This window comes from Pleurodeles waltl, chromosome 4_2 (assembly GCF_031143425.1).
Source record: "Pleurodeles waltl isolate 20211129_DDA chromosome 4_2, aPleWal1.hap1.20221129, whole genome shotgun sequence".
In the NCBI taxonomy this organism is placed as follows: Eukaryota; Metazoa; Chordata; class Amphibia; order Caudata; family Salamandridae; genus Pleurodeles; species Pleurodeles waltl.
Window position 1 is genome coordinate 1,019,247,551 of NC_090443.1, and position 24,887 is coordinate 1,019,272,437.

The 24,887-nt window shown below is 46.6% G+C and overlaps 1 protein-coding gene across 2 annotated transcripts in view; it reads left to right on the forward strand.

The window, feature by feature from the left end:
- The window catches only part of LOC138293602 (serine-rich adhesin for platelets-like), a 620,895-nt gene that overhangs the window by 239,175 nt on the left and 356,833 nt on the right, over nt 1-24,887 (forward strand). Inside the window, exon 10 of one of the 2 annotated variants that reach the window (XM_069232871.1) lies at nt 24,510-24,623. The exons of the other annotated variant lie outside the window; for it this stretch is intronic. Coding sequence (XP_069088972.1) covers nt 24,510-24,623 — 114 coding nt within the window. The remainder of the gene's footprint in view (nt 1-24,509; nt 24,624-24,887) is intronic. 2 annotated transcript variants of the gene reach the window in all.

Sequence of the window (24,887 nt, forward strand, 5' to 3'; positions counted from 1 at the left end):
TGTTGTCGTCAGAAATCTTCAGATATCAAGTTCCAGTGCCAAGTTCTTCACAACGCTGTTCAAACTCCCATTCCTCATCCATCACCAAGTAAATCAGGAAGTGCAGTAATACAGTGAAATCTAAAATGAATCCCCCATTGTGAACAACTGTGCTGGGAGCAGCCCCAGCCTTCATCTGTCATGGAACATCCTCCTTCTACACCCCTGCAGGGTATCATGGAATAATGCGAATGCTTTAACCCTCCATAGTCATTCACCTAAGTATACAAATGATGAACTAGAGGACACCCCAGCAGTAGAGGAGGACTGGGAAGAGAAGCATATGTGCTTGCATTAGATGCCGACATGCTAAGCTTCCGGCTGTGGCTCACATGGAACATCTCACAAGACTACAGGTACGGAAGCTATCACATGTATGAAATGAAACACAAGCCTCCTAAATATTGGATTTATTTCACTTAAAAAAATACAAGTTACAAGGATGTTATAGTTAGGCTCACACTATAAACATACAAAACAATAGAAATTCACCTGTTTTAGTTATTTATCTCAAGTAACTATAACTCGTGCCCTAAGGTAACTATAACTCATGCCCCCGCCATACACAGTTTTTCGTCAAAAATGTGACTGCAAATATTACATTGATATGATCAATGATGTTATCAAAGGTGTCATGAGGGCAGTAATTTGTGGAGTAATTAGCAGTGCATGGCGAGGGCGCAAGTTATAGTTACCTTAGGGCACGAGTTATAGTTACTTGAGATAACTCTAACTACAACAGGTGAATCTCTATGTTTTTTAAATTCTATTTACTAACTATAACGTCCCTGCAACCTTTGTTTTTTTCAGTGAATTTCTTTGTTTTTCTGAACACAAAGTTATTTTTATTACTAGAGGTTAATCCAACCACTGGCACACACGACCCAAGGCTGTGCGCGGCGGGAGGTTGGCCGCGAGGCCTGACCTGCAGTAGACCCTGTGGCCAACCCCCCTAAACACCCAACACCATGGTGCGCACGGCCTTTGGCCGTGCACTGTGGGAGTTGGCCCTGGCCCCTCTCTCTGGGCGTGAGAATAGGTGTGAGATGGTTATCTGGGGGTGAAAGTGGCTGTGAGAGTGTTTGTCTGGGTGTGAGATCGGTTGCATCAGTGTCTTAGTTGGTGTGTCAGTGTCTGTGTGGGTCTGTGAGTAGGTGTGTGAGGGTTTCAGTGGGTCTGTGAGTAGGTGTGTAAGAGTCTGAGTGGGTCTGTGAGTGTGTGCGTGAGTGTCTGAGTGGGTCTGTGAGTGGGTGTGTGAGTGTCTGAGTGCGACTGTGAGTGGGTGCATAAGGGTGTGAGTGGGTCTGTGAGTGGGTCTGTGAGTGTCTGAGTGGGACCGTGAGTGGGTGCGTAAGGGTCTGAGTGGGTGTGTGAGTGGAGAAAGAGATTGAAAGAGGAATTGAGACAGAGAGAGGGAATGAGAGTGAGAGGGAGATAGATAGAGGTTTCTTTTTAGCCTTTAATGATTGATATACTTAGAATGAGATATTTCTGAACAAATTGAAAAGAAAAATGTATTTGTCACTTTTCAGTATAAACCTTAAACTTTTGAAGTTTAAAAGAAATTAAAGAAGGAAAATGACCACGGACACACCTGGAGTAGAATTGTCAACTTTCATTGTGAGGCTCTGTGACCTTAACCTTTAGGCCATACTTGCTGTGATGCATCCAGACATACCTCTGACAGTCAACCCACGCATGTGATTGGAAAGCACTCACTAGAAAGGTTTAGCAGTCAAAACACCAGTAAATAAACAAACACACTCCCAAGCGATACTAGGATTTGAACCTTCAGCCTACTAAGTGACAGCACAAGACCTTGACCAGTGACTCTGTTCTGCTCTGCATCCCAATGTAAGTATAAAATTGGTACCAAACACCTTACTAGTCTTACTATTTGAAGCCATTGCATGGAGAGACCATTTCAATGACTGTCTGTCTCTCTCTCTCTTCCATCCCACTTTGTACACATTGTGCCCTGGGGAGGTGGCAGTCCCTTGGGCTGCAGGGAGGGGGTGAGGGAGAGAGTGGGTGCTGGGCTACACCCTCGCATTTCTTTTTCACAATCTGCCCCGGAGGCGGGCGCTACTCTGCCCCCGCAATTCTTTGCATGTTGTGGCCCGGTTAGGTGGCTGTGTCCAGGTCTGCGGAGGGGCCGGGACGGCCCCCCACATTTCATTTTCACAATCTGCTCCTGGGAGGTGGTGGTCCCTAGGGCTGCGGGGGGGCCCCACATTTCTTTTTCACAATATGACCCGGAAAGATGGTGGCCTCTGGGGCTGTGTGTTGGGGGCAGGGGTCGGGCAGCCCACGCCCCCCCGCATTCACAATTTTAGTGCCTGCGGGACCTGGCCCACCCAGGGCTTGCCATTAAACAAGCACGGAAGCCCACACTTGTTTTTTTATTTTTGGCAGATTCGAAGCAGCTCATGCCGAAAATGTTAAAAAAATGTTTTTTTTTTGGGGGGGTGGCAGTGCCCTTCTGGGACCCTAGCACCAGAGCTAAGGGGTCAGGGTGTCCCTACCTCGGCCCCTTTTGTTTTTTTCACCTTTTTTCTATATAAGACCAAGAGGGTCCGCGGAGCCTTCACGTCCCTATAAATACAAATTTGTTTTCTCTTAAATATTTTGAAAACTACTAAACATATTTACACCACATAACAAAAAGGGCACTTTCAGGAATGAGAGCTACCTTCCTGCCAAATTTGGTGTAATTCTGTCCAGTGGTTTGGGCGCTATTCCTGTTCAAAATCCCTGTGGGAATTAACATAGAAAAGCACCTTTTTTAACCCCCCTTTTTCTCAGCTCCCGCTTGATGGATCACCCTGAATCTTTTCAGAAACTAGCTGATGAGACAGACAATTGCTTTTTTGGAAAATTTTGTGAAGATGTCTTTAACCGGCACCAAAGATGTAGGCAAGTAAAAAAATTGCCACTAGGTAAAATATATATATATTTATGTATATATATATATATATATATATATATATATATATATATATATATATATATATATATGTTCGATGGCATGTGTAGCTGCAGATACACATGCTGTGCACTGTTCCTGCCATCTAGTGTTGGGCTCGGAGTGTTACAAGTTGTTTTACTTCGAAGAAGTCTTTTCGAGTCACGGGACCGATTAGCTCCTCCCTTTCGGCTCCATTGCGCATGGGCATCGACTCCATCTTAGATTGTTTTCTTTCCGCCATCGGGTTCGGACGTGTTCCTCTTCGCTCCGTTATTCGAATCGGAAAAAGACTAGATTTCACTGAAAAGCGTTGGTATTGTTTTCGATCGGGAAACACCTTGCATCGACATATCGACACTGGTGAAACACAGCTTCGGTGGCCCTTCAGGGATCCCCCGCCCAAATGCGGCCTGGTTGGCCCGACTGCAGAAGACGTCGAAGTCTAATGGACCGGACCCCTTTCCGTTTCTGCCCACAGTGCCACGCCAAGTATCCATATAAAGACCAACATTGGGTCTGTAATCTGTGCTTGTCACCGGAGCACAGGGAAGATACTTACGAGGCCTGCAAGTCCTTTCGATCGAAGAAGACCTTGAGGGATCGGAGGGCGAGGCGGATGCAGATGCCGTCGAAGAGGAGGAGATGGCTCTCTTCATCCAAGGATCGGGATCGGACAACTCCAACGCAGACTGACCGCCTACAGCAGGCCAACACGTGAGTACACCTGCCCCGGCCCAAGCCCACAGTCAGCCTAAGAAGCATAAGGCCTCGGGACGCCACTGCCGGAAGGCCATGGCTCGACCCATAAAAAATTAAGCGGTGACCAAGTTCCACCTTCGGCACCAAAAAATGCCAAAATCGTGGCGAAGTCTTCGGACTCGAGCCGAGAATCCATCACCGAAAAAACTCAGCATCGACTCTTCGAGTCGACGAAGCCTCGAAAAAGCCTTTCGGAGCCGAGGCCTTCCATCATCATGGGCATTTAGGTGCCGAAAAAAACGGCTTCGGAGCCGAAAAAAGCCTCGTACACCGAGGAACATAGACTCTCTGTCAACCTCAGGGCAGTGCGTGCTCTACGGGCGACTAGAATGCAAAAATCTAACTATTTCAAGCAAACATATTTTATGCATTGTGCTGACATGATGTTGTTTAACCTTTTGCATTACAGAGTTCAATCCTGAAGACTTTTGTTCAGCATGCAAATAAATACCTTTCACATGCAATGTACTGCTGCAGGCTTTCAGACTGTGTCAGGGTGTGGTCCCTTTCCAGGGCCTTCTAGAAGCTTTCCCTGCAGCATGCCTGGGTGAGGTTGGTGGGCTGGGCTAAGACTCTATAAAAGGGAGTCAGCCCAGCTCCACATGCTCACTATTCAGAGGTCCCGGTGCAGAGCAGCAGCAACTTCCTGAGCTCCTGTTCCGGAGGCCTACTTTGATCTTCCAGGCCTTTGCCCTTCGTTTACATTGGTGATCCGTGATCAGGGCTGTAGGAAGTTGGCTCTGTATGTACTATTTCAAAGTAAGAATAGCATGCACAGAGTCCAAGGGTTCCCCTTAGAGGTAAGATAGTGGCAAAAAGAGATAATTCTAATGCTCTATTTTGTGGTAGTGTGGTCGAGAAGTAGGCTTATCAGAGGGTAGTGTTAAGCATTTGTTGTACACACACAGGCAATAAATGAGGAACACACACTCAAAGACAATTCCAGGCCAATAGGTTTTTATATAGAAAAATATATTTTCTTAGTTTATTTTAAGAACCACAGGTTCAAGATTTACAAACAATACTTTAAGTGAAAGGTATTTCACTCAGGTATCTTAGGAACTCTGAATCATCACAATAGCATGTACAGTTTTGGCAAAAATGGCAATAAGCTATTTTAAAAGTGGACACTGCAAAAATCAACAGTTCCTGGGGGAGGTGAGTATTTGTTAGGTTCACAGGTAAGTAAAGAACTTACAGGGTTCAAAGTTGGGTCCAAGGTAGCCCACTGTTGGGGGTTCAAGGCAACCCCAAAGTTACCACACCAGCAGCTCAGGGCCGGTCAGGTGGAGAGGTCAAAGTGGTGCCCAAAACACATAGGCTTCAATGGAAATAGGGGTGCCCAGGTTCCAGTCTGCCAGCAGGTAAGTACCCGCGACTTCGGAGGGCAGACCAGGGGGCGTTTTGTAGGGCACCTGGGGGGACACAAGCAGGCACAGAAAGTACACCCTCAGCGGCACAGGGGCGGCCGGGTGCAGAGTGCAAACAGGCATCGGGTTTGCAATAGGATTCAATGGGGAGACCCGGGGGTCTCTTCAACGATGCAGGCAGGCAAGGGGGGGGCTCCTCAGGGGTAGCCACCACCTGGGGGACGCTCCTGCACTGGAGTTCGGTTCCTTCAGGTCCTGGGGGCTGCGGGTGCAGTGTGTTTTCCAGGCATTGGGTGCCTTGAAACAGGCATTCGCGGTCAGGGGGAGCCTCTGGATTCCCTCGGCAGGCGTCGCTGTGGGGCCTCAGGGGGGTCAACTCTGGCTACTCATGGGCTCGCAGTCGCCGGGGAGTCCTCCCTGTAGAGTTAGTTTTCCGCAGGTCGAGCCGGGGGCGTCGGGTGCAGAGTGGAAAGTCTCACGCTTCCGGCGGGAAACGTGTGGTCTCTAAAAGTTGCTTCTTTGTTGCAAAGTTGCAGGTTGGTTGAACAGGGCCGCTGTACTCAGGAGTTTCTTGGTCCTTTTAGATGCAGGGTAGTCCTCTGAGGCTTCAGAGGTCGCTGGACCCTGGGGGATGCGTCGCTGTTGCAGTTTTTCTCGAAGTGGGGAGACAGGCCGGTAGGGCTGGGGCCAAAGCAGTTGGTGTCTCCGTCTTCTCTGCAGGGCTTCAGGTCAGCAGTCCTTCTTCGTCTTCAGGTTACAGGAATCTAGTTTCCTAGGTTCTGGGGAGCCCCTAAATAGTGAATTTAGGGGTGTGTTTAGGTCTGGGAGGGCAGGAGCCAAGGGCTACTGTCCTTGAGGGTGGCTACACCCTCTTTGTGCCTCCACCCTGTGGGGAGGGCGGCACATCACTAATCCCATTGGGGGAATCCTCCAAACTCAAGATGGAGGATTTCTCAAGGCAGGGGTCACCTCAGCTCAGGACACCTTAGGGGCTGTCCTGACTGGTGGGTGACTCCTCCTTGTTTTTCTCATTATCTCCCCTGAACTTACCGCCAAAAGTGGGGGCTGTGTCCAGGGGGCTGTCATCTCCACTAGCTGGAGTGCCCTGGGGCATTGTAACACGAAGCCTGAGCCTTTGAGGCTCACTGCTAGGTGTTACAGTTCCTGCAGGGGGGGAGGTGTGAAGCACCTCCACCCAGAGCAGGCTTTTGTTTCTGTCCTCAGAGAGCACAAAGGCCCTCACTACATGGGGTCAGAAACTCGTCTCTCAGCAGCAGGCTGGCACAGACCAGTCAGTCCTGCACTTAACAATTGGGTAAAATACAGGGGGCATCTCTAAGATGCCCTCTGTGTGCATTTTTTAATAATTCCAACACTGGCATCAGTGTGGGTTTTTATTCTGAGAAGTTTGATACCAAACTTCCCAGTATTCAGTGTAGCCATTATGGAGCTGTGGAGTTCGTTTTTGACAAACTCTCAGACCATATACTTAATATGGCCACACTGTACTTACAATGTCTAAGAATAGACTTAGACACTGTAGGGGCATATTGCTCATGCAGCTATGCCCTCACCTGTGGTATAGTGCACCCTGCCTTAGGGCTGTAAGGCCTGCTAGAGGGGTGACTTACCTATGCCACAGGCAGCATTTTGTGTGCATGGCATCCTGAGGGGGATGCCATGTTGACTTTGCCTTTTTCTCCCCACCAACACACACAATCTGCAATGGCAGTGTGCATGTGTTAGGTGAGGGGTCCCTTAGGGTGGCACAACATATGCTGCGGCCCTTAGGGACCTTCCCTGGTCACAGGGCCCTTGGTACCACTTATACCTTTTACAAGGGACTTATCTGTGTGCCAGGGGTGTGCCAATTGTGGAAACAATGGTACATTTTAGGTGAAAGAACACTGGTGCTGGGGCCTGGTTAGCAGGGTCCCAGCACACTTCTCAGTCAAGTCAGCATCAGTATCAGGCAAAAAGTGGGGGGTAACTGCAACAGGGAGCCATTTCCTTACAAGGGCGGTAAGACGGAGGTCGGGCTAGGCCCCTGATCCCGTTTTCGAAGGCATCCGAGCTCTTGGGCCTAATTTTCATTTTGGGAGATTTTACCTTGTGCGTGTGAATATGCTCTGGGTTTTTTCTGGCATTTACATGTTAATATTCGAATTGGCAAGATGCGCGATTCGTTGCTCATGCTTTAACCCTTGATATTAATTGTGCGCTACCATTTCTTGGCAGTTACACGGTGGCATTTGAATCGGCTAGACGCTCGATTCGTTCCTCGTGCTTTAACCCTTGATATTCATTGTGCGCTACCATTTCTTGGCAGTTACATGGTGGCGTTCGAATCGGCAAGACGCGCGATTCAATTCTTGTGTGTAATTCATGTTATTCCTTGTACGCTACCATTTCATATTATTCATATGGTAGTCTTAGAATCGGCAAGTCGCGCGATTCCTTTTCTTGTGTTAAATTCATGATATTCAATGTGCGCCACCATTCATTGGCATTCACATTGTGGGTTTCGAATCGTCAAGACGTGCGATTAATTTCTTGTGTATAATTCATGATATTCATTGTGTGTTGCCATTTCATGACATTTATTGGCTGATATTCGAATCGGCAGAGCGCGCAATTCATTTCTTGTGTTGAACTCATGCTATTCAGCGAGCGTTACCATTTCATGGCATTTACTTGGGGGTGCTCCAATCGGCAATTTGCGCAATTCATTTCTTGTGTTTCAAATCACGGTGTTCATTATGCGCTACCACTTCATGGCATTTCCTTGGTGACCTCCGAGTCGGCAAGACGCCCAATTTATTTCTCGAGTCTAACTAATGTTATTCATGGTGCACAATCATTCCATGGTATTAACAACCTTTGTGAAAATCTGCAATGTGCGTAATTCATGTTCCTGCAATTTTGAGAAAACAAAAAAAATGCTAGAGTTCTAGATGTGATGTTGTATGTACATAATAAGTTCCTCAAGCACGATTCATATGATGGATTAGAAATCATTCAGATTATTTCCTGATCCTCATGCAAAAGATAATTCTTAAATTTGAAAGTTGCATTTAATCCTTTCTTGATTTCCTCACAGGTATCTAGTCATCTTTAAGCCTAGTTATTTAAGTCTATGCTTAGGTTGTCCATGTTGTCAGAATGACAATGGTTAGAGTCATAGCCTAGTACTGATTAATATGACATAATCTTGATATTGTGTGTTTTAACCTTTTTGCTTCCTACAGGTCTCGTTCCCAGCTGTTCCCTTCCTAATCCCCTTTTCCCCATTTGGACTCTCCTAGACTCTGTGACAATTCTAATCAGAGTATTGGAGCTGTCTTGTGGTGGAAGTGTTGGGAACGTGCACAGACCCCGAGGATCTGGTGACTCTGACAGAATAGTGAGCCAACAAATGATTATCCTCCTGGTTTGTGTATGTTCGCAACATGGCCACACTAGACGAGCTAGTCAAGGCTATCACTCAGCTCCAAGCAGAGGTGGTATCATCAAAAGATTTGGCAACTAGCCTAGCTGAGAGAGTGAGTCAGTTACAGGATAAGGTAGAGAAGAAGGAACCAAATCCCACAGGTGTGTATTGGCCAGGTCCTTCTTCTCAGACTTCTGGAGGTAATCCGACAAACATTTCCCTCAATGTTCCTTCAGCTATTCCTTTAGTTCCCCAGAACGTTTCTCAGGTGACCCCTTGAAAGCGCAATCTTTCCTGGTTCAAGTGGAATTACACTTCACCTGCAGACCACATACTTTCCCCGATGCCCAGTCCAAAGTAGCTTTCTTGTTATCATATCTGACTGGAAATGCAGCTACCTGGGCTATTTGTCTTGTGCGTAAAGACAGTCCCCTGCTGTACAACTGGATTAATTTTGTTCACAGGTTTGAAGGAGTCTTTGATCGTAGAACTGTAACATTGTTAGCAGATCGAGAATTATTAGACTTACGACAAGGGAATCAGGACGTGGGGGTCATTCTAACCCTGGCGGTCGGCGACCGCCAGGGCTAAAATGACGGAAGCACTGCCAACAGGCTGGCGGTGCTTCCAGGGCCATTCTGACCGTGGCGGTAAAGCCACGGTCAGAAAAGGGGAACTGGCGGTTTCCCGCCGGTTTTCCCCTGGCCCAGGGAATCAAGCAGCGCCGCCATGGGGATTCCGACCCCCTTCCCGCCAGCCTGTTTCTGGCGGTTTTCACCGCCAGAAACAGGATGGTGGGAACGGGTGTCGTGGGGCCCCCTAACAGGGCCCCATAAAGATTTTCACTGTCTGCTTTGCAGACAGTGAAAATCGCGATGGGTGCCACTCCACCCGTCGCACCCCTGCAACTCCGCCGGCTTCCTTGTTGCAGGGTCTTTCCCGCTGGGCCGGCGGGCGGGCGCCCTTTTGGCAGTCGCCCGACGTCCCAGCGGGAAAGCCAGAATGGCATCCGCGGTCTTCTGACCGCGGAGCAGCCATTTGGCGGTTCCCGTTTGGCTGGCGGCGACCGCCACCAGCCAAACTTAGAATGAGGCCCATAGTGTCATATTTAGCCAACTTTAATCGGCTGGTTGCCGACACATCCTGGCCCGAAGAAAAACAAGCGGCCTTGTTCTACAAGGGACTCAAAGAGGAGCTAAAAGATATTCTAGCTCAAATAGACCCGCAGACTACAGACTGTCAAGAATTGATAAACCTTGTTTTGAGGCTGGATCATCGTTTAACAGAACCAAAAGGAACACGCAAAAAGACTGAAAAATATTCCTGGTGTGTTCATGATAATAGAGACTCAAGAACTCCGAAAGAAAGAACGCCGGAACCTATGGAAATTTGAACAATCAGGAGACCTTTGACCAAAGACGAAAAGGACCTACATAGAAAGAATGGACAATGTCTCTATTGTGGGTGCAAGGGTCATTTTGCTAAAGAATGTCCAATCAAACCAAAGAGCAAACGAGGTCCGGTCCAGAAGGTCGCAGCCAATGCACAAGTCGAGTCAGAAAACTAAAGCACCCAAGATGCAGAGAAGGGTTGCTCTTGGGTGTCACTGTGGACCCTTCACAATCTAGACATCTCAAATTGGGTATAAACGTTCAGGTAAAGAAAAAGACCTATTTCAAGAAGGCTCTAATCGATTCTGGGGCTACCTGGAACTTTGTTGATGCCCAATTGGTTCGTGCATGGGGGATCCCATGTACTGAAAAAAATACCCCAGAAATCATCCAGGCAGTAGATGGAAAACTCTTGACTGGAGGTCCGGTAACTCTTCAGACTGTCCCCTTGTCAGTGATTTGTGAAGATAAGAATCAAAGAAAGAAACATAAAGAGAAACTAATTCTTGATGTGATCCATGCTCCCCAGTATGGAATTATCCTTGGCTTACCATGGTTAACTCATCACAATCCAGAGATTAATTGGGCAGAACGAAAAGTCGTGTTCTCATCTGCGCTATATAAAAGTTTGCAACTCTTACATAGCCACTGCAGCGGATAAAGAAGTTAAATTGCCCAAACAGTATTCCTCTTACGAAGATGTATTCGATGAGAAAGAAGCAGAGAACTTACCTCCTCATAGATCTTATGACTGTCAAATTGATCTAGTTCCAGGTGCGATACTCCCCAACTATCGTGTATACGCCCTGTCAGAACATGAAAACCAACACTGAGGAAAGTATCTAGATCAATTCTTGGAGAATAGTTTCATTCGCCCTTCTAAGTCTCCTGCAGCTTCTCCTTTGTTTTTTGTTCTGAAGGCGAATGGAGAACTTCGAACTTGTATCGACTATGGGGGATTGAACAAAGTCACCATCAAGAATAAATATCCTTTGCCCCTCATTCTGGTCTTGCTGGAACAAGTAAAGAAAGCAAAAATCTACACATAGCTTGATCTTCGAGGTGCTTATCATTTGGTCAGAATGAGAAAGGGCAACAAATGGAAAATAGCGTTCAAGACAAGATATGGCCTCTTTGAATACACCGTCATGCCGTTTGGTCTGTGTAATGCTCCAGCAGCATTTCAATTTTTCTTGAATGACGTTCTTAGAGAGTACCTCAACATATTTGCCATAGTCTACAACAATGACATTTTGATCTACTCAGACAATGAAAATGAACATGTACAACATGTCAAGAAAATTCTTGCAGCCCTTCGAAAGCACCATTTATATTGCAAACTAACCAAGTGTGAGTTTCATGTTACCACAGTTGAGTTTTTCGGGGTTATCCTTACTGCTCAAGGTATGGGGATGGCAGAAAAGAAAGTAAAGGCCGTATCTGATTGGCCCATCCCAAAGACTGTTCGTGATGTACAATGTTTCCTGGGGTTTGCAAATTTTTACCGGAGGTTCATAAATCATTTCTCCCAGACAGTGGCTCCAATCACTAAGCTACTAAGAAAGAAAGAAAAATTAGCATAGTCCCCAGAAGCTGACCAAGCCTTTTCAACTTTGAAAGAAGCTTTCTCCACTGCCCCAGTCTTGACACATCCTGATGCGGATCTTGACTTCATAGTGGAAGCTGATGCTTCAGATGTGGCAATTGAAGCAGTCTTGTCGCAACGAAACAAAGACACTGGTCAACTTCATCCTGTAGCTTACATATCTCGGAAGTTGAACAAAGCCGAACCGAACTATGTCATTGCTGAAAAAGAACTTCTGGCGATTCGTGGCACCTTTAAAGAATGAAGACATCATTTGTTGGGTGCCAAATACACTGTCACGGTATATACTGATCATCGCAATCTTCAGTTCATGAGTTCCGACAAACTTTTGACTCCTCGGCAATTACGCTGGATGCTGTATTTTGCCGAATTTGATTTTCTGGTAACTTTCTGACCTGGTAAAGACAATCGCAAAGCTGACGCCTTGTCCCGCCAAGAGTCTACCAAGTTGCCTGCAATTCAAACCTCCAGAGCTATCATTGCTCCAGACAAAGTCCTATGTATCATAAAAACTGAAGATTTCTTTGAACACATCTGCAATTCTTTCACTGTTGAGAAATGGCAGACATGGGCCTAAGCAGATCCCAAAAGGTCGATCAAGCAAGGATTAACTTTTCATGACACTTGTTTGTTCATGCCCACTACCAAACTTCGCAAGATAGTGTTTCATTGGTTGCATGTTATACCTACGGCAGGTCATACAGGTACTCCTAAGACTCTTGAATTAATCCAACGCTATTTTTGGTGGCCTACCCTAACAAAAGATGTAAAAGCGATGGTAAACAACTGCGAAGTCTGTGCTCGCACTAAAACAAGTCATTCAAAACCAAAAGGGTTGTTGCATCCACTCCCAACTCCAAGTCGTCCTTGGGAGCACATTTCTTTGGACTTTATTACAGGTCTACCAGTGGTTCAACAACATTCAGTAATCCTGGTGGTAGTAGGTAGTCTCACGAAATATGGACATTTCATTGCCTGCAAGAAATTGCCAACCTCCAGTGAACTGGCAACTATTTTACTGAATAGAGTGGTTCGTTATCATGGACTGCCAAAAATGATCCTCTCCGATCGAGGGTCGCAATTTGCCTCCAATTTCTGGAAGACGTGGTGCAAAACACTCCAAGTGACATCCACACTATCTACTAGCCACCATCCTCAAACAGATGGTCAAACTGAGACACTAAATTAGACTTTGAAGCAATACCTGCGTGCTTACGCTGAAAAAGCACTTAATTCTTGGACATCAATGCTCTGGTTAGCTGAGTTAGCCTACAATAACTCATTCCACACTTCTACTGGCGTTACACCTTTTTTTGGCTTGTTTGCCTATCATCCTGACACCTTGCCCATCACAATCCTTCAATAAAGTTCTCTTACACCAGCTGTGTCAGAAAACATTCAACATCTGCATCAAACCCAGAAATTGATTAAACAGCATTTAGAAAAGGCCAAACAAAAATACAAAAAGCATTGTGATAAAAAACATTGTGAGGGACCACAGTATCAAGCAGGTGATAAAGTGTGGCTTTCCACAAAACATATAGACTTCAAGAAGAAGCACATGTTCAACCCCAAATTAATAGGTCCTTACACTGTCCTTCAGCAAATCAATCCTGTGACCTATAAACTGCAATTGCCAAGATCATTACGGATTCATCCAGTGTTCCACACTTCCCTCTTAAAAAAGGCTGTCCAGAAGGTCCGCCCTCATCCAGCTCCAGTTCTAGTACAGGGGGAAGTAGAATACGAAGTCAAGAAAGTGTTGGATTCTAAACTGAGAGGGCGTAATTTATGGTACTTAATCTCATGGAAAGGTTATGGCCCTGAAAGTAACTCATGGGTTTCCGCATCTGATATCCATGCTCCAGTACTTGTGAGACGTTTTCATCGTATCAATCCGGACAAACCAGGCCCTAGAGCGCGTTTGGGAGAGGGAGTAGTGTCAACATCAGGGCTGTGCGTGCTCTACTGGCGACTAGAATGCAAAAACCTAACAATTTCAAGCTAACATAATTTATGCATTGTGCTGATATGATGTTGTTTAACCTTTTGCATTACAGAGTTCAATCCTGAAGACTTATGTTCAGCATGCATATAAATAATGTTCACATGCAATGTACTGCTGCAGGCTTTCAGATGGTGTCAGGGTGTGGTCCCTTTCCAGGGCCTTCTAGAAGCTTTTCCTGCAGAATGCCTGGGTGTGGGTGGTGGGCTGGGCTAAGACTCTATAAAAGGGAGCCAGCCCAGCTCCACGTGCTCACTATTCACAGGTCCCGGTGCAGAGCAGCAGCAACTCCCTGAGTTCCTGTTCCGGAGGCCTACTTTGATCTTCCAGGCCTTTGCCCTTCATTTACATTGGTGATCCTTGATCAGGGCGGTAAGACGGAGGTCGGGCTGGGCCCCAGATCCCGTTTTCAAAGGCATCCGAGCTCTTGGGCCTAATTTTCATGTTGAGAGATTTTACCTTGTGCGTGTGAATATGCTCTGGGTTTTTTCAGGCATTTACATGTTAATAGACGCGCAATTCGTTCCTCGTGCTTTAAACCTTGATATTCACTGTGCACTACCATTTCTTGCCAGTTACACGGTGGCATTCTAATCGGCAAGACACGCGATTCGTTCCTCGTGCTTTAACCCTTGATATTCATTGTGCGCTACCATTTCTTGGCAGTTACATGGTGGCGTTCAAATCGGCAAGACGCGTGATTCAATTCTTGTGTGTAATTCATGTTATTCCTTGTACACTACCATTTCTTGTTATTCATATGGTAGTCTTCGAATCGGCAAGTCCCGCAATTCCTTTTCTTGTGTTTAATTCATGATATTCAATGTGCGCCACCATTCTTTGGCATTCACATGGTGGGCTTCGAATCGGCAAGACGCACAATTCATTTCTTGTGTCTAATTCATGATATTCATTGTGTGTTACCATTTCATGACATTTATTGGCTGACATTCGAATCGGCAGAGCGCGCGATTCATTTCTTGTGTTGAACTCATGCTATTCAGCGAGCGTTACCATTTCATGGCATTTACTTGGGGGTGCTCCAATCGGCAATTTGCGCATTTCATTTCTTGTGTTTCAAATCACGGTGTTCATTATGAGCTACCACTTCATGGCATTTCCTTGGTGACCTCCGAGTCGGCAAGACGCCCAATTTATTTCTCGAGTCTAACTAATGTTATTCATGGTGCACAATCATTCCGTGGTATTAACAACCTTTGTGAAAATCTGCAATGTGCGCAATTCATGTTCCTGCAATTTTGAGAAAACATAAAAAATGCTAGAGTTCTAGATGTGATGTTGTATGTACATAATAAGTTCCTCAAGCACAATTCATATGATGGATAAAAAATCATTCAGATTATTTCCTGATCCTCATGCAAAAGATAATACTTGAATTTGAAAGTTGCATTTAATCCTTTCTTGAATCCCTCACAGGTATCTAGTCATCTGGAAGCCTAGTTATTTAAGTCTATGCTTAGGTTGTCTATGTTTTCAGAATGATAATGCTTAGAGCCATAGCCTAGTACTGATTAATATGATATAATCTTGATATTGTGTGTTTTAACCTTTTTGCTTCCTACAGGTCTTCTTCCCAGCTGTTCCCTTCTTAATCCCCTTTTCCCCACCTGTTCTCTCTTAGACTCTGTGACAATTCTATTGAGAGTATTGGAAGTGTCTTCTGGTGGAAGTGTTGGGAACGTGCACAGACCCCGAGGATCTGGTGACTCTGACACTCTCTAAACAACTAAAGGAGAGACACAGATTTGAGGAGGAATTTCAAATGGAAGAGTTTGACGAAACACAGGCAAGGATACAGATCCATAAGGATACTGGGAAGATCCAAACTGCCCCTACTCTCAAATTAAAAAGAAAACTGGCTTTTCAGGCATGATCAGGGACTGAACAGCCAAAGGCTAAAGTGCCAGTGAAAAATCGCCCACTTGTCATTTTTCACCAGAACTTTCCCCTCCACATTCACTACAAAGAACAGTGTCACCTCTTGCCACGCCCACTGCACAGTCACCCACACACACTGTGCAGTCCCAAGACGATGCAGTCCCCTGGGACCTGTACGATCCCCCTGTGTCAGAGAAGAGCACTGAGTGCTACCCTTCGAAACCCTTTCCACCTGAAGATAGCACCTCATACACCCAAGTCTTGGCCAGGGCTGCTGCATTCCATAACGTAAGCATGCATTCAGAGCCATTGGAGGACGATTTTCTCTTTAATACTTTGTCTACAACGCATGCTTCCTACCAAAGCCTGCCTATGCTCCCAGGCATGCTTAAACATGCCCAAGAAGTTTTTCAGGAGCCTGTGAAAGGGAGACCCATCACACCACGGGTGGAAAAGAAGTACAAGCCACCAACGTCGGACCCAGTGTTCATCACACAACAGTTGCCCCCAGACTCTGTAGTGGTTGGAGCTGCGAGAAAGAGAGCCAACTCACAGTCATCTGGAGATGCACCACCTCCAGATAAGGAGAGTCGGACGTTCGACGTGGCAGGAAAAAGGGTATCGTCACAGGCTGCCAATCAATGGCGCATCGCAAACTCGCAGGCCCTTCTTGCACGTTATGATCGAGCTCACTGGGACGAGATGAGCGATATCATCCAACATCTCCCCAAGGAATATCAGAAAAGAGCTCAGCAAGTGGTAGAGGAGGGACAAACAATATCTAATAATCAGATACGATCTGCATTAGATCCTGCCGACACTGCCGCAAGAACAGTGAACACTGCTGTCACGATTAGACGCCATGCTTGGTTGAGATCCTCAGGCTTCAAACCAGAGATACAACAAGCAGTCTTAAACATGCCATTTAACCAACAACAACTGTTTGGGCTACAAGTGGACACAGCCATCGAAAAGATGAAGAAAGACACTGATACGGCCAAAGCCATGGGTGCGCTCTACTCGTCTCAATATAGAGGGACATTCAAGTAGCCGCAATATAGGGCAAGTTTCAGACAACAGTCTTCAGCAACATCCACCTCTCAAACAAAACCCACCTACCAGTCACAATACCAGAGAGGGGGGTTTTGCGGGTCCTTCAGGGGACAGTTCCCAAGGTCGAGGGGGAAATTTCAGCCCACTAAGCAGGCCACTAATAACAAGCAGTGACATGCCCGTCAGCCTCCCCAACACACACCACCTGTGGGAGGAAGACTGAGATTTTACCACAAACATTGGTCAGACATAACCACGGACACATTGGTCCTGTCAATTATCCAACATGGTTACTGTATAGAATTCACACATTTTCCTCCAGATATTCCAGCAAGAGCACACAAACTGTTGTTGCAACATCTAGCAATGTTACAAACAGAGGTGCAGGCAATGTTAACAAAAAAAGCCATAGAACTAGTACCTCACCAACAAAAAGGAACAGGGGTTTATTCCCTATATTTCCTTATTCCCAAAAAGGACAAAACACTAAGGCCAATTTTAGATCTCAGGACTCTCAACCTATTCATCAAATCAGAACACTTTCACATGGTGACACTACAAGATGTAGTCCCATTACTAAAACAGGGAGAATACATGTCAACACTGGATGTAAAAGATGCGTATTTTCATATACCCATCCATCCATCTCACAGAAAATACCTCAGATTTGTCATACAAGGAAAACATTACCAATTCAAGGTACTACCCTTCGGGATAACAACAGCCCCCAGAGTATTTACAAAATGCTTTGCAGTTGTAGCAGCCCATATAAGGAGACAACACATGCATGTATTCCCATACCTCGACGATTGGCTAATAAAAGCCAACACTCAACAGCAGTGTCAAAATCACACACGTTACGTCATAGATACCCTACACACACCAGGGTTTTCTATAAATTACCAAAAATCACACTTGCAACCGGCCCAAGTTCAAGAATACTTGGGAGCAACACTTGACACTCAAAAAGCGATTGCCAGTCCAAGCCCACAAAGGGTACAATCATTCCACACCATGGTACCAAAAATACAACCAAATCAGCACTGCACAGTCAGATTTGTCATGAAACTCCTAGGCATGATGGCATCATGCATCGCAATTGTCCCAAATGCGCGGCTACACATGCGGCCCTTACAGCAGTGCCTTGCAAAACAATGGACGCAGGCAATGGGTCAACTACAAGATCTAGGGCCAGATGTAGGTAGACAGCAAATTGCGACTTGCAATTTGCAAGTCAGAGCGACTCGCAAATTGCAACTCGCAATTTGCTATGCAGAAAGGTGTCTCAGACACCTTCCGCGACTCGCTATGGGATCGCAAAGACCCACCTCATTAATATTAATGAGGTGGGTCGCAGTTTGCGACCCCATAGCGAGTCTGGGCACTCACGGGGATGGTGGCCTGCTGGAGACACCAGACCACCATGTCCGTGACTGCTTTTAAATAAAGCAGTTTTTTTTTTCTATCTGCAGCCCGTTTTCCTTAAAGGAAAACGAGCTGCAGATAGAAAAAAATACTGAAACCTTTTGTTTCGGGTGTTTTCAGAGTAGGCAGTGGTCCATAGGACCACTGCCTGCTCTGAAAAAATAATTTTGTGATCATTCACAAAGGGGAAGGGGTCCCATGGGTTTGCGAATGAGTTACCATCCCCTTCAAGTGGATGGTAACTGCGAGTTGATTTGCGACCGCTTTCGCGGTCGCAAATCAACTTACATCGCGGTGCGAGTCGCAAATAGGAAGGGAACACCCTTCTGATTTGCGCGCAGGCATTAGCGCCTTGCAAACTGCGTTTTTCGCCGTTTGCGAGGCGCTAATGCATTGCTACATCTGGCCCCTAGTGTTAATAGACGGCCAAACACACTATTCGCTTCAATGGTAGATCCCCGTAAATTTAAACAAAGGGCAGCCTTTTCTAGACCCTGTGCCTCACGCCATTCTCACAACAGATGCATCAATGATCGGGTGGGGAGTGTAAAGAAATGCCTCCTTGGCATGGTTACCCCCTGACTTTTTGCCTTTACTGATGCCAAGTTATGATTTGAAAGTGTTCTGGGACCCTGCTAACCAGGCCCCAGCACCAGTGCTCTTTCCCTAAACTGTACCTTTGTCTCCACAATTGGCACAACCCTGGCACTCAGGTAAGTCCCTTGTTACTGGTATCCCTAGTACCAAGGGCCCTGATGCCAGAAAGGTCTCTAAGGGCTGCAACATATCTTATGCCACCCTGGGGACCCCTCATTCAGCACATGCACACTGCTTGCCAGCTTGTGTGTGCTGGTAGGGAGAAAATGACTAAGTCGACATACCACTCCCCTCAGGGTGCCATGCCAACCACACACTGCCTATGGCATAGATAAGTCACCCCTCTAGCAGGCGTTACAGCCCTAAGGCAGGTGTGCACTATACCACAGGTGAGGACATAGGTGCATGAGCACTATGCCCCTACAGTGTCTAAGCAAAACCTTAGACATTGTAAGTGCAGGGTAGCCATAAGAGTATATGGTCTGGGAGTCCGTCAAACACAAACTCCATAGCACCATAATGGCTACACTGAAAACTGTGAAGTTTGGTATCAAACTTCTCAGCACAATAAATGCACACTGATGCCAGTATACATTTTATTGTGAAATACACCCAGAGGGCATCTTAGAGATGCCCCCTGAAAACATACCCGACTTCCAGTGTGGACAGACTAGTTTTTGCCAGCCTGCCACACACCAGTCATGTTGCTGGCCACATGGGGAGAGTGCCTTTGTCACTCTGTGGCCAGGAACAAAGCCTGTACTAGGTGGAGGTGCTTCTCACCTCCCCCTGCAGGACCTGTAACACCTGGCGGTGAGCCTCAAAGGCTCACCCCCTTTGTTACAGCACCACAGGGCATCCCAGCTAGTGGAGATGCTCGCCCCTCCAGCCACTGCCACACTTTTGGCGGCAAGGCTGGAGGAGATAATGAGAAAAACAAGGAGGAGTCACCCCCCAGTCAGGACAGCCCTTAAGGTGTTCTGAGCTGAGGTGACTTACTTTTAGAAATCCTTCATCTTGCAGATGGAGGATTCCCCCAATAGGATTGGGAATGTGCCCCCCTACCCACAGGGAGGAGGCACAAAGAGGGTGTAGCCACCCTCAGGGCCAGTAGCCATTGGCTACTGCCCTCCCAGACCAAACACCCCCCTAAATTGAGTATTTAGGGGCCCCCAGAACCGAGGAAGATAGATTCCTGCAACCTGAAGACGAAGAAGGACTGCTGACCTGAAGCCCTGCAGAGAAGACGGAGACTATGACTGCTTTGGCCCCAGCCCTACCGGCCTGTCTCCCCACTTCAAGAAAAACTGCAACAGCAACGCATCCAACAGGGACCAGCAACCTCTGAAGCCTCAGAGGACTGCCCTGCATCTAAAAGGACCAAGAAGCTCCCGAGAACAGTGGCCCTGTTCAACAAAACTGCAACTTTGCAACAAAGAAGCAACTTTTAAAGACCACACGTTTCCCGCCGGAAGCGTGAGACTTTCCACTCTGCACCCGACACCCCCGGCTCGACCTGAGGAAAACTAACCCTACAGGGAGGACTCCCCGGCGACTGCAAGCCCGTGAGTGGCCAGAGTTGACCCCCCCGGAGCCCCCACTGCGATGCCTGTAGAGGAAATCCAGAAGTTCCCCCTGACCACGACTGCCTGCTTCAAGGAACCCGAAGCCTGGAAACCACACTGCACCTGCAGCCCCCAAGACCTGAAGGAACCGAACTCCAGTGCAGGAGCGACCCCCAGACGGCCCTCTGACTAGCCCAGGTGGTAACTACCCCGAGGAGCCCCCCCCTGTGCCTGCCTGCATCATTGAAGAGACCCCCGGGTCTCCCCATTGATTTCTACTGAAAACCCGATGCCTGTTTGCACTCTGCTCCCGGCCGCCCCTGTGCCGCTGAGGGTGTACTTTCTATGCTTGCTTGTGTGTTCCCCGGTGCCCTACAAAACCCCCCTGGTCTGCCCTCCGAAGTCGCGGATACTTACCTGCTGGCAGACTGGAACCAGGGCACCCCTATTTCCATTGAAGCCTATGTGTTTTGGGCACCACTTTGACCTCTGCACCTGACCGACTCTGAGCTGCTGGGGTGGTAACTTTGGGGCTGCCTTGAACCCCTAACGGTGGGATACCTTGGACCCAACTTTGAACCCTGTAAGGGTTTTACTTACCTGTGAACTTAACATTTACTTACCTCCCCCAGGAACTGTTGATTTTTGCCGTGTCCACTTTTAAAATAGCTTATTGCCATTTTGCCAAGACTTTACATGCTATTGTGACTATTCAAAAGTTCCTAAGATACCTGAGTGAAATACCTTTCATGTAAAGTATTGATTGTAAATCTTGAACCTGTGGTTCTTAAAATAAACTAAGAAAATATATTTTTCTGTATAAAAACCTATTGGCCTGGAATTGTCTTTGAGTGTGTGTTCCTCATTTATTGCCTGTGTGTGTACAACAAATGCTTAACACTACCCTCAGATAAGCCTACTGCTTGACCACACTACCACAAAATAGAGCATTAGAATTATCTCTTTTTGCCACTATATTACCTCTAAGGGGAACCCTTGGACTCTGTGCATGCTATTTGTTACTTTGAAATAGTACATACAGAGCCAACTTCCTACAGGGAGCACACCTCAACAATCAAAATATACAAGGACAATGGGACAGTCAACAGAAACAACTACACATAAATCAATTAGAGCTGCTGGCAAGTTTGGCATTGGGCAAATCAGAACAACATTAGCCTAAGAGCGCAATATATTCCAGGCATTCACAATCAATTAGCGGACAATCTCAGTGAGATCACCAGCAAATGCCTGAGTGGGAAATACATCCCCAGATACTACAAAACTACTTTCGCCAGTGGGGGACACCAGACATAGATCTGTTTGCCACAAAACAAAACGCAAAATGCCAAAACTTCGCGTCCAGGTACCCACACCCTCAGTCCAAGGGCAATGCTCTATGGATCAATTGGTCAGGGATAGTTGCTTACGCTTTTCCCCCTCTCCCACTCATTCCTTTTCTGGTCAACAAACTGAGTCTGAGATTCCCTGTTAGACCTGACAGCCTTAGGGTGGTCATCTCTCAACTTTTTACTTGCCTCCCTCCACTTTTCTGACACTGTTTTTGCTGGTTTTAGCACTCTGCTCACTTTTCCACTGCTAACGTGCTAAAGTGCATATGCTCTCTCCCTTTAACATGGTAACATTGGTTCATCCCCAATTGGCATATTTTGTTTACTTATAAGTCCCTAGTAAAGTGCAATACTTGTGCCCAAGGCCTGCAAATTGAATGCTACTAGTGGGCTTGCAGCACTGATTGTGCCACCCACTTAAGCAGCCCCTTAACTATGTCTCAGGCCTACCACTTCTACTTGCATTTAAAAGTAGTTGCCAAGCCTTAAACCCCCCTTTTTCTACATATAAGTCACTCCAGGCCCTAGGTAACGCATAGGGCAGGGTGCTATGCAGGTAAAAGGCAGGACATGTACACATGTGTTTAATATGCCCGGGTAGTGAAATTGTGTTCCACCACTGTGTGGCCTGCTCCCTTTATAAGCTAGCATTAGGTCTGCCTTCATATACATTTTGAGTGGTAGATTCTGACCTGAAAGGAGTAACCAGGTCATATTTAGTATGGCCAGAATGGTAATAGAAAATCCTGCTTATTGGTGAGGTTGGATTTTATATTACTATTTTATAAATGCCACTTTTAGAAAGTGGACTTTTCTCTGCACTTAAAAACCATCTGTGCCTTACAGCCTATCTCTAATCAACGTCTGGGCTGGGCTGGTTGGCAGCTTCCTGGTGCATTTCACCCAGACAACCACATACACAGGACACTCAGTCACACCTGCACTTATCTGTATATTGAATGGGTCTTCCTGGGTTGGAAGGGTGGAAGGCCTGACACTTACATTTCAAAGGCTAGTGGCCTGCCCTCACACAATGGACTGCCTAATCCCCTAATGGGACCCTGGCAGACAGGACAGCACTGAAAGGGGAACTTGTGCACTTCAAAACCACTCTTTGAAGTCTCCCCCACTTCAAAGCCATTTTTGGGTATATAAACCGGATTTCTGACCCCACCAACTTCGGCACTTTTGGACCTGCACCCGAACTCTGTCAGAAGACATGCCTGGCTGCCCAAAGGACTCTCTGGACTGTTTTGCTACAAAGGACTGCTGCCCTGCTGGCCTCTGACAGTGCTGGAAAGACTCTGCCTTCCCCCCAAAGTGCTCTGCAAGGGCTTGGATTGAGTTTGCCTCCTGTTCTGGGGCCTCAGGGATTACAAAGACCTCTACTGCTAGCTTTGTGCTAGTACAACGGCTTCAGTGATGCCAGTAATGCCGCAGCCTGTTCCTGCTTCGTGGAACTCGCTGCACGCAACGACCTCGACCTGCAATGCAAGTCTGATGTTGCGACTCTGCTGACGTCACACTGGGCCATCGCGACCCTGCAAAGTCGACGGACCGGAACCAGCGACCCTGCCAAGTCACAAGGAATAGATGCATTGCGAAGGACATAGCATCATCCCCCCTTCATCTGGACTGAACCGACACCTCACCTCCACCTGCTTCGCAGCGTGGGACCTACACCTCTTTCCTCAAAAGCAGCAAGGAACTGACGTCCCACTGACTCCACCAATGCCTCTTTCCGACTCCGTGCGACATCCTTGTTCTTCATTTTTAAAAGGTACTTTACTTCGGGTCCGTGTGACTCTGTGACGAGCACCGGTGATGTCGGATTATGAACGACTCCGTCAATGATGCTGTAATAGCCCCAGTTGGCGCAATTGTGTTTTCTAGGTGCTTTAGTTGGATTTTCATTGTTTCAACAGTATTTTATCCAGATACATAGTTGCTATTTTTCTAATCCTGTGTTGTGTATTTTTGTTTGTTTTCATTGTGTTACTGTATGATTTATTGCACAAATACTTTACACATTGCCTTCTAAGTTAAGCCTGATTGCTCAGTGTCAAGCTATCAGAGGGTGGGCACAGGATAATTTAGATTGTGTGTGACTTAACCTGACTAGGATTGTGGTCCCTACTTGAACAAGGGTGTATACCTCTGCCAACTAGAGACCCCATTTCTAACATCCTTCCTGCAGGACCCTTAATTTTCTACCCATCTGCCCTTGAGTGGTTCAATGTATGGAATCTGAGAACCTTGCATGAAGTCAACCCATGATAACCTGGTCAATGCCCCATCAGGATATCTCAACAGCCAAGGGTCTCCTTTCAACCAGTAATGCTACAGACGTGTGAGCATCAAGCAGAACAGAGCATAGAAAGCTCACATTGTCTCTGTAGTCTTCGGACAAGGAATTGTTGGGAGTGGATCACAGCCTCAAAGGCAGTCCTGAAATTCTTCCTTAGCTGCCCTGCATCGTCACCATCCTTAAGAGTAGCTGATGGGACCTGGTGCTCTGAAACAGTCTAGCTTGGGCTTTGGGATCTTGTGAAAGTCAATGCTGGCACAGGACAGTTGCATTTGCATTTCTGTAAATGAATATATCTTGAGAGCCAAACTTATGGAGAAAGGGTTGGACTCCAGTGGGTTGAAACAGGCTTAGCCAAGACCCCTGACCAAGGATTGTGCTCAAATCTCTCCTGGCAGAATTGACCACATGCAGTGATGGCCATGGATGAAGAAGCAATACTGCAGACATGAGGAATAGGTGAACAACAACCTATAGAGTAAACAGAGATTGTACTCACTGTCTGCCATGTCCTACCCCAATGATAAATGCCACACAAAATGGAGAGCAGACCTTAAATTAACTACAGCAACTTTAGACTCAGGCAAAATTCCGTTTCCTAACCCAGCTTCAGCCGACTCACAATGTAACTATAAATACTGAACATAGAGACTCAATCCATCAGTAACTTAGCTGATTGTGAATAGTGCTAGATGTCGGGTTCTGTATATTTCAAAATCTCAAATATTATTTTTCTCCACAGAGATCAAGGAAAAACTCAGACCAGACCCCTGATGCCTCAGGAGATGGAAGCCAGGGAGAAAGCTCTAGCTTGCCAACATCACAATCTGAAGCTCAACCAGTGACAAGGCGAACGGTGAGCATTTGGCTGCAGGAAACCTTGAGGCATGTTTCATGCATTAAATAAAACACAGAGGAATACTGACCTCTAGTACACTCAAGTATGCACATAATCGGCTGGAAATAAATTTAATATGGCCATTGTTGTAAAAAAGCAAAACACAAGGTACTTGTTCCAGCACCAAGTTCTTCCCAGCGCTGTTCAAACTCCCATTCCTCATCCATCACTGACTAAATCAGGTAGTGTAGTAATACACTGAAATATTAAATAAATCCCCCA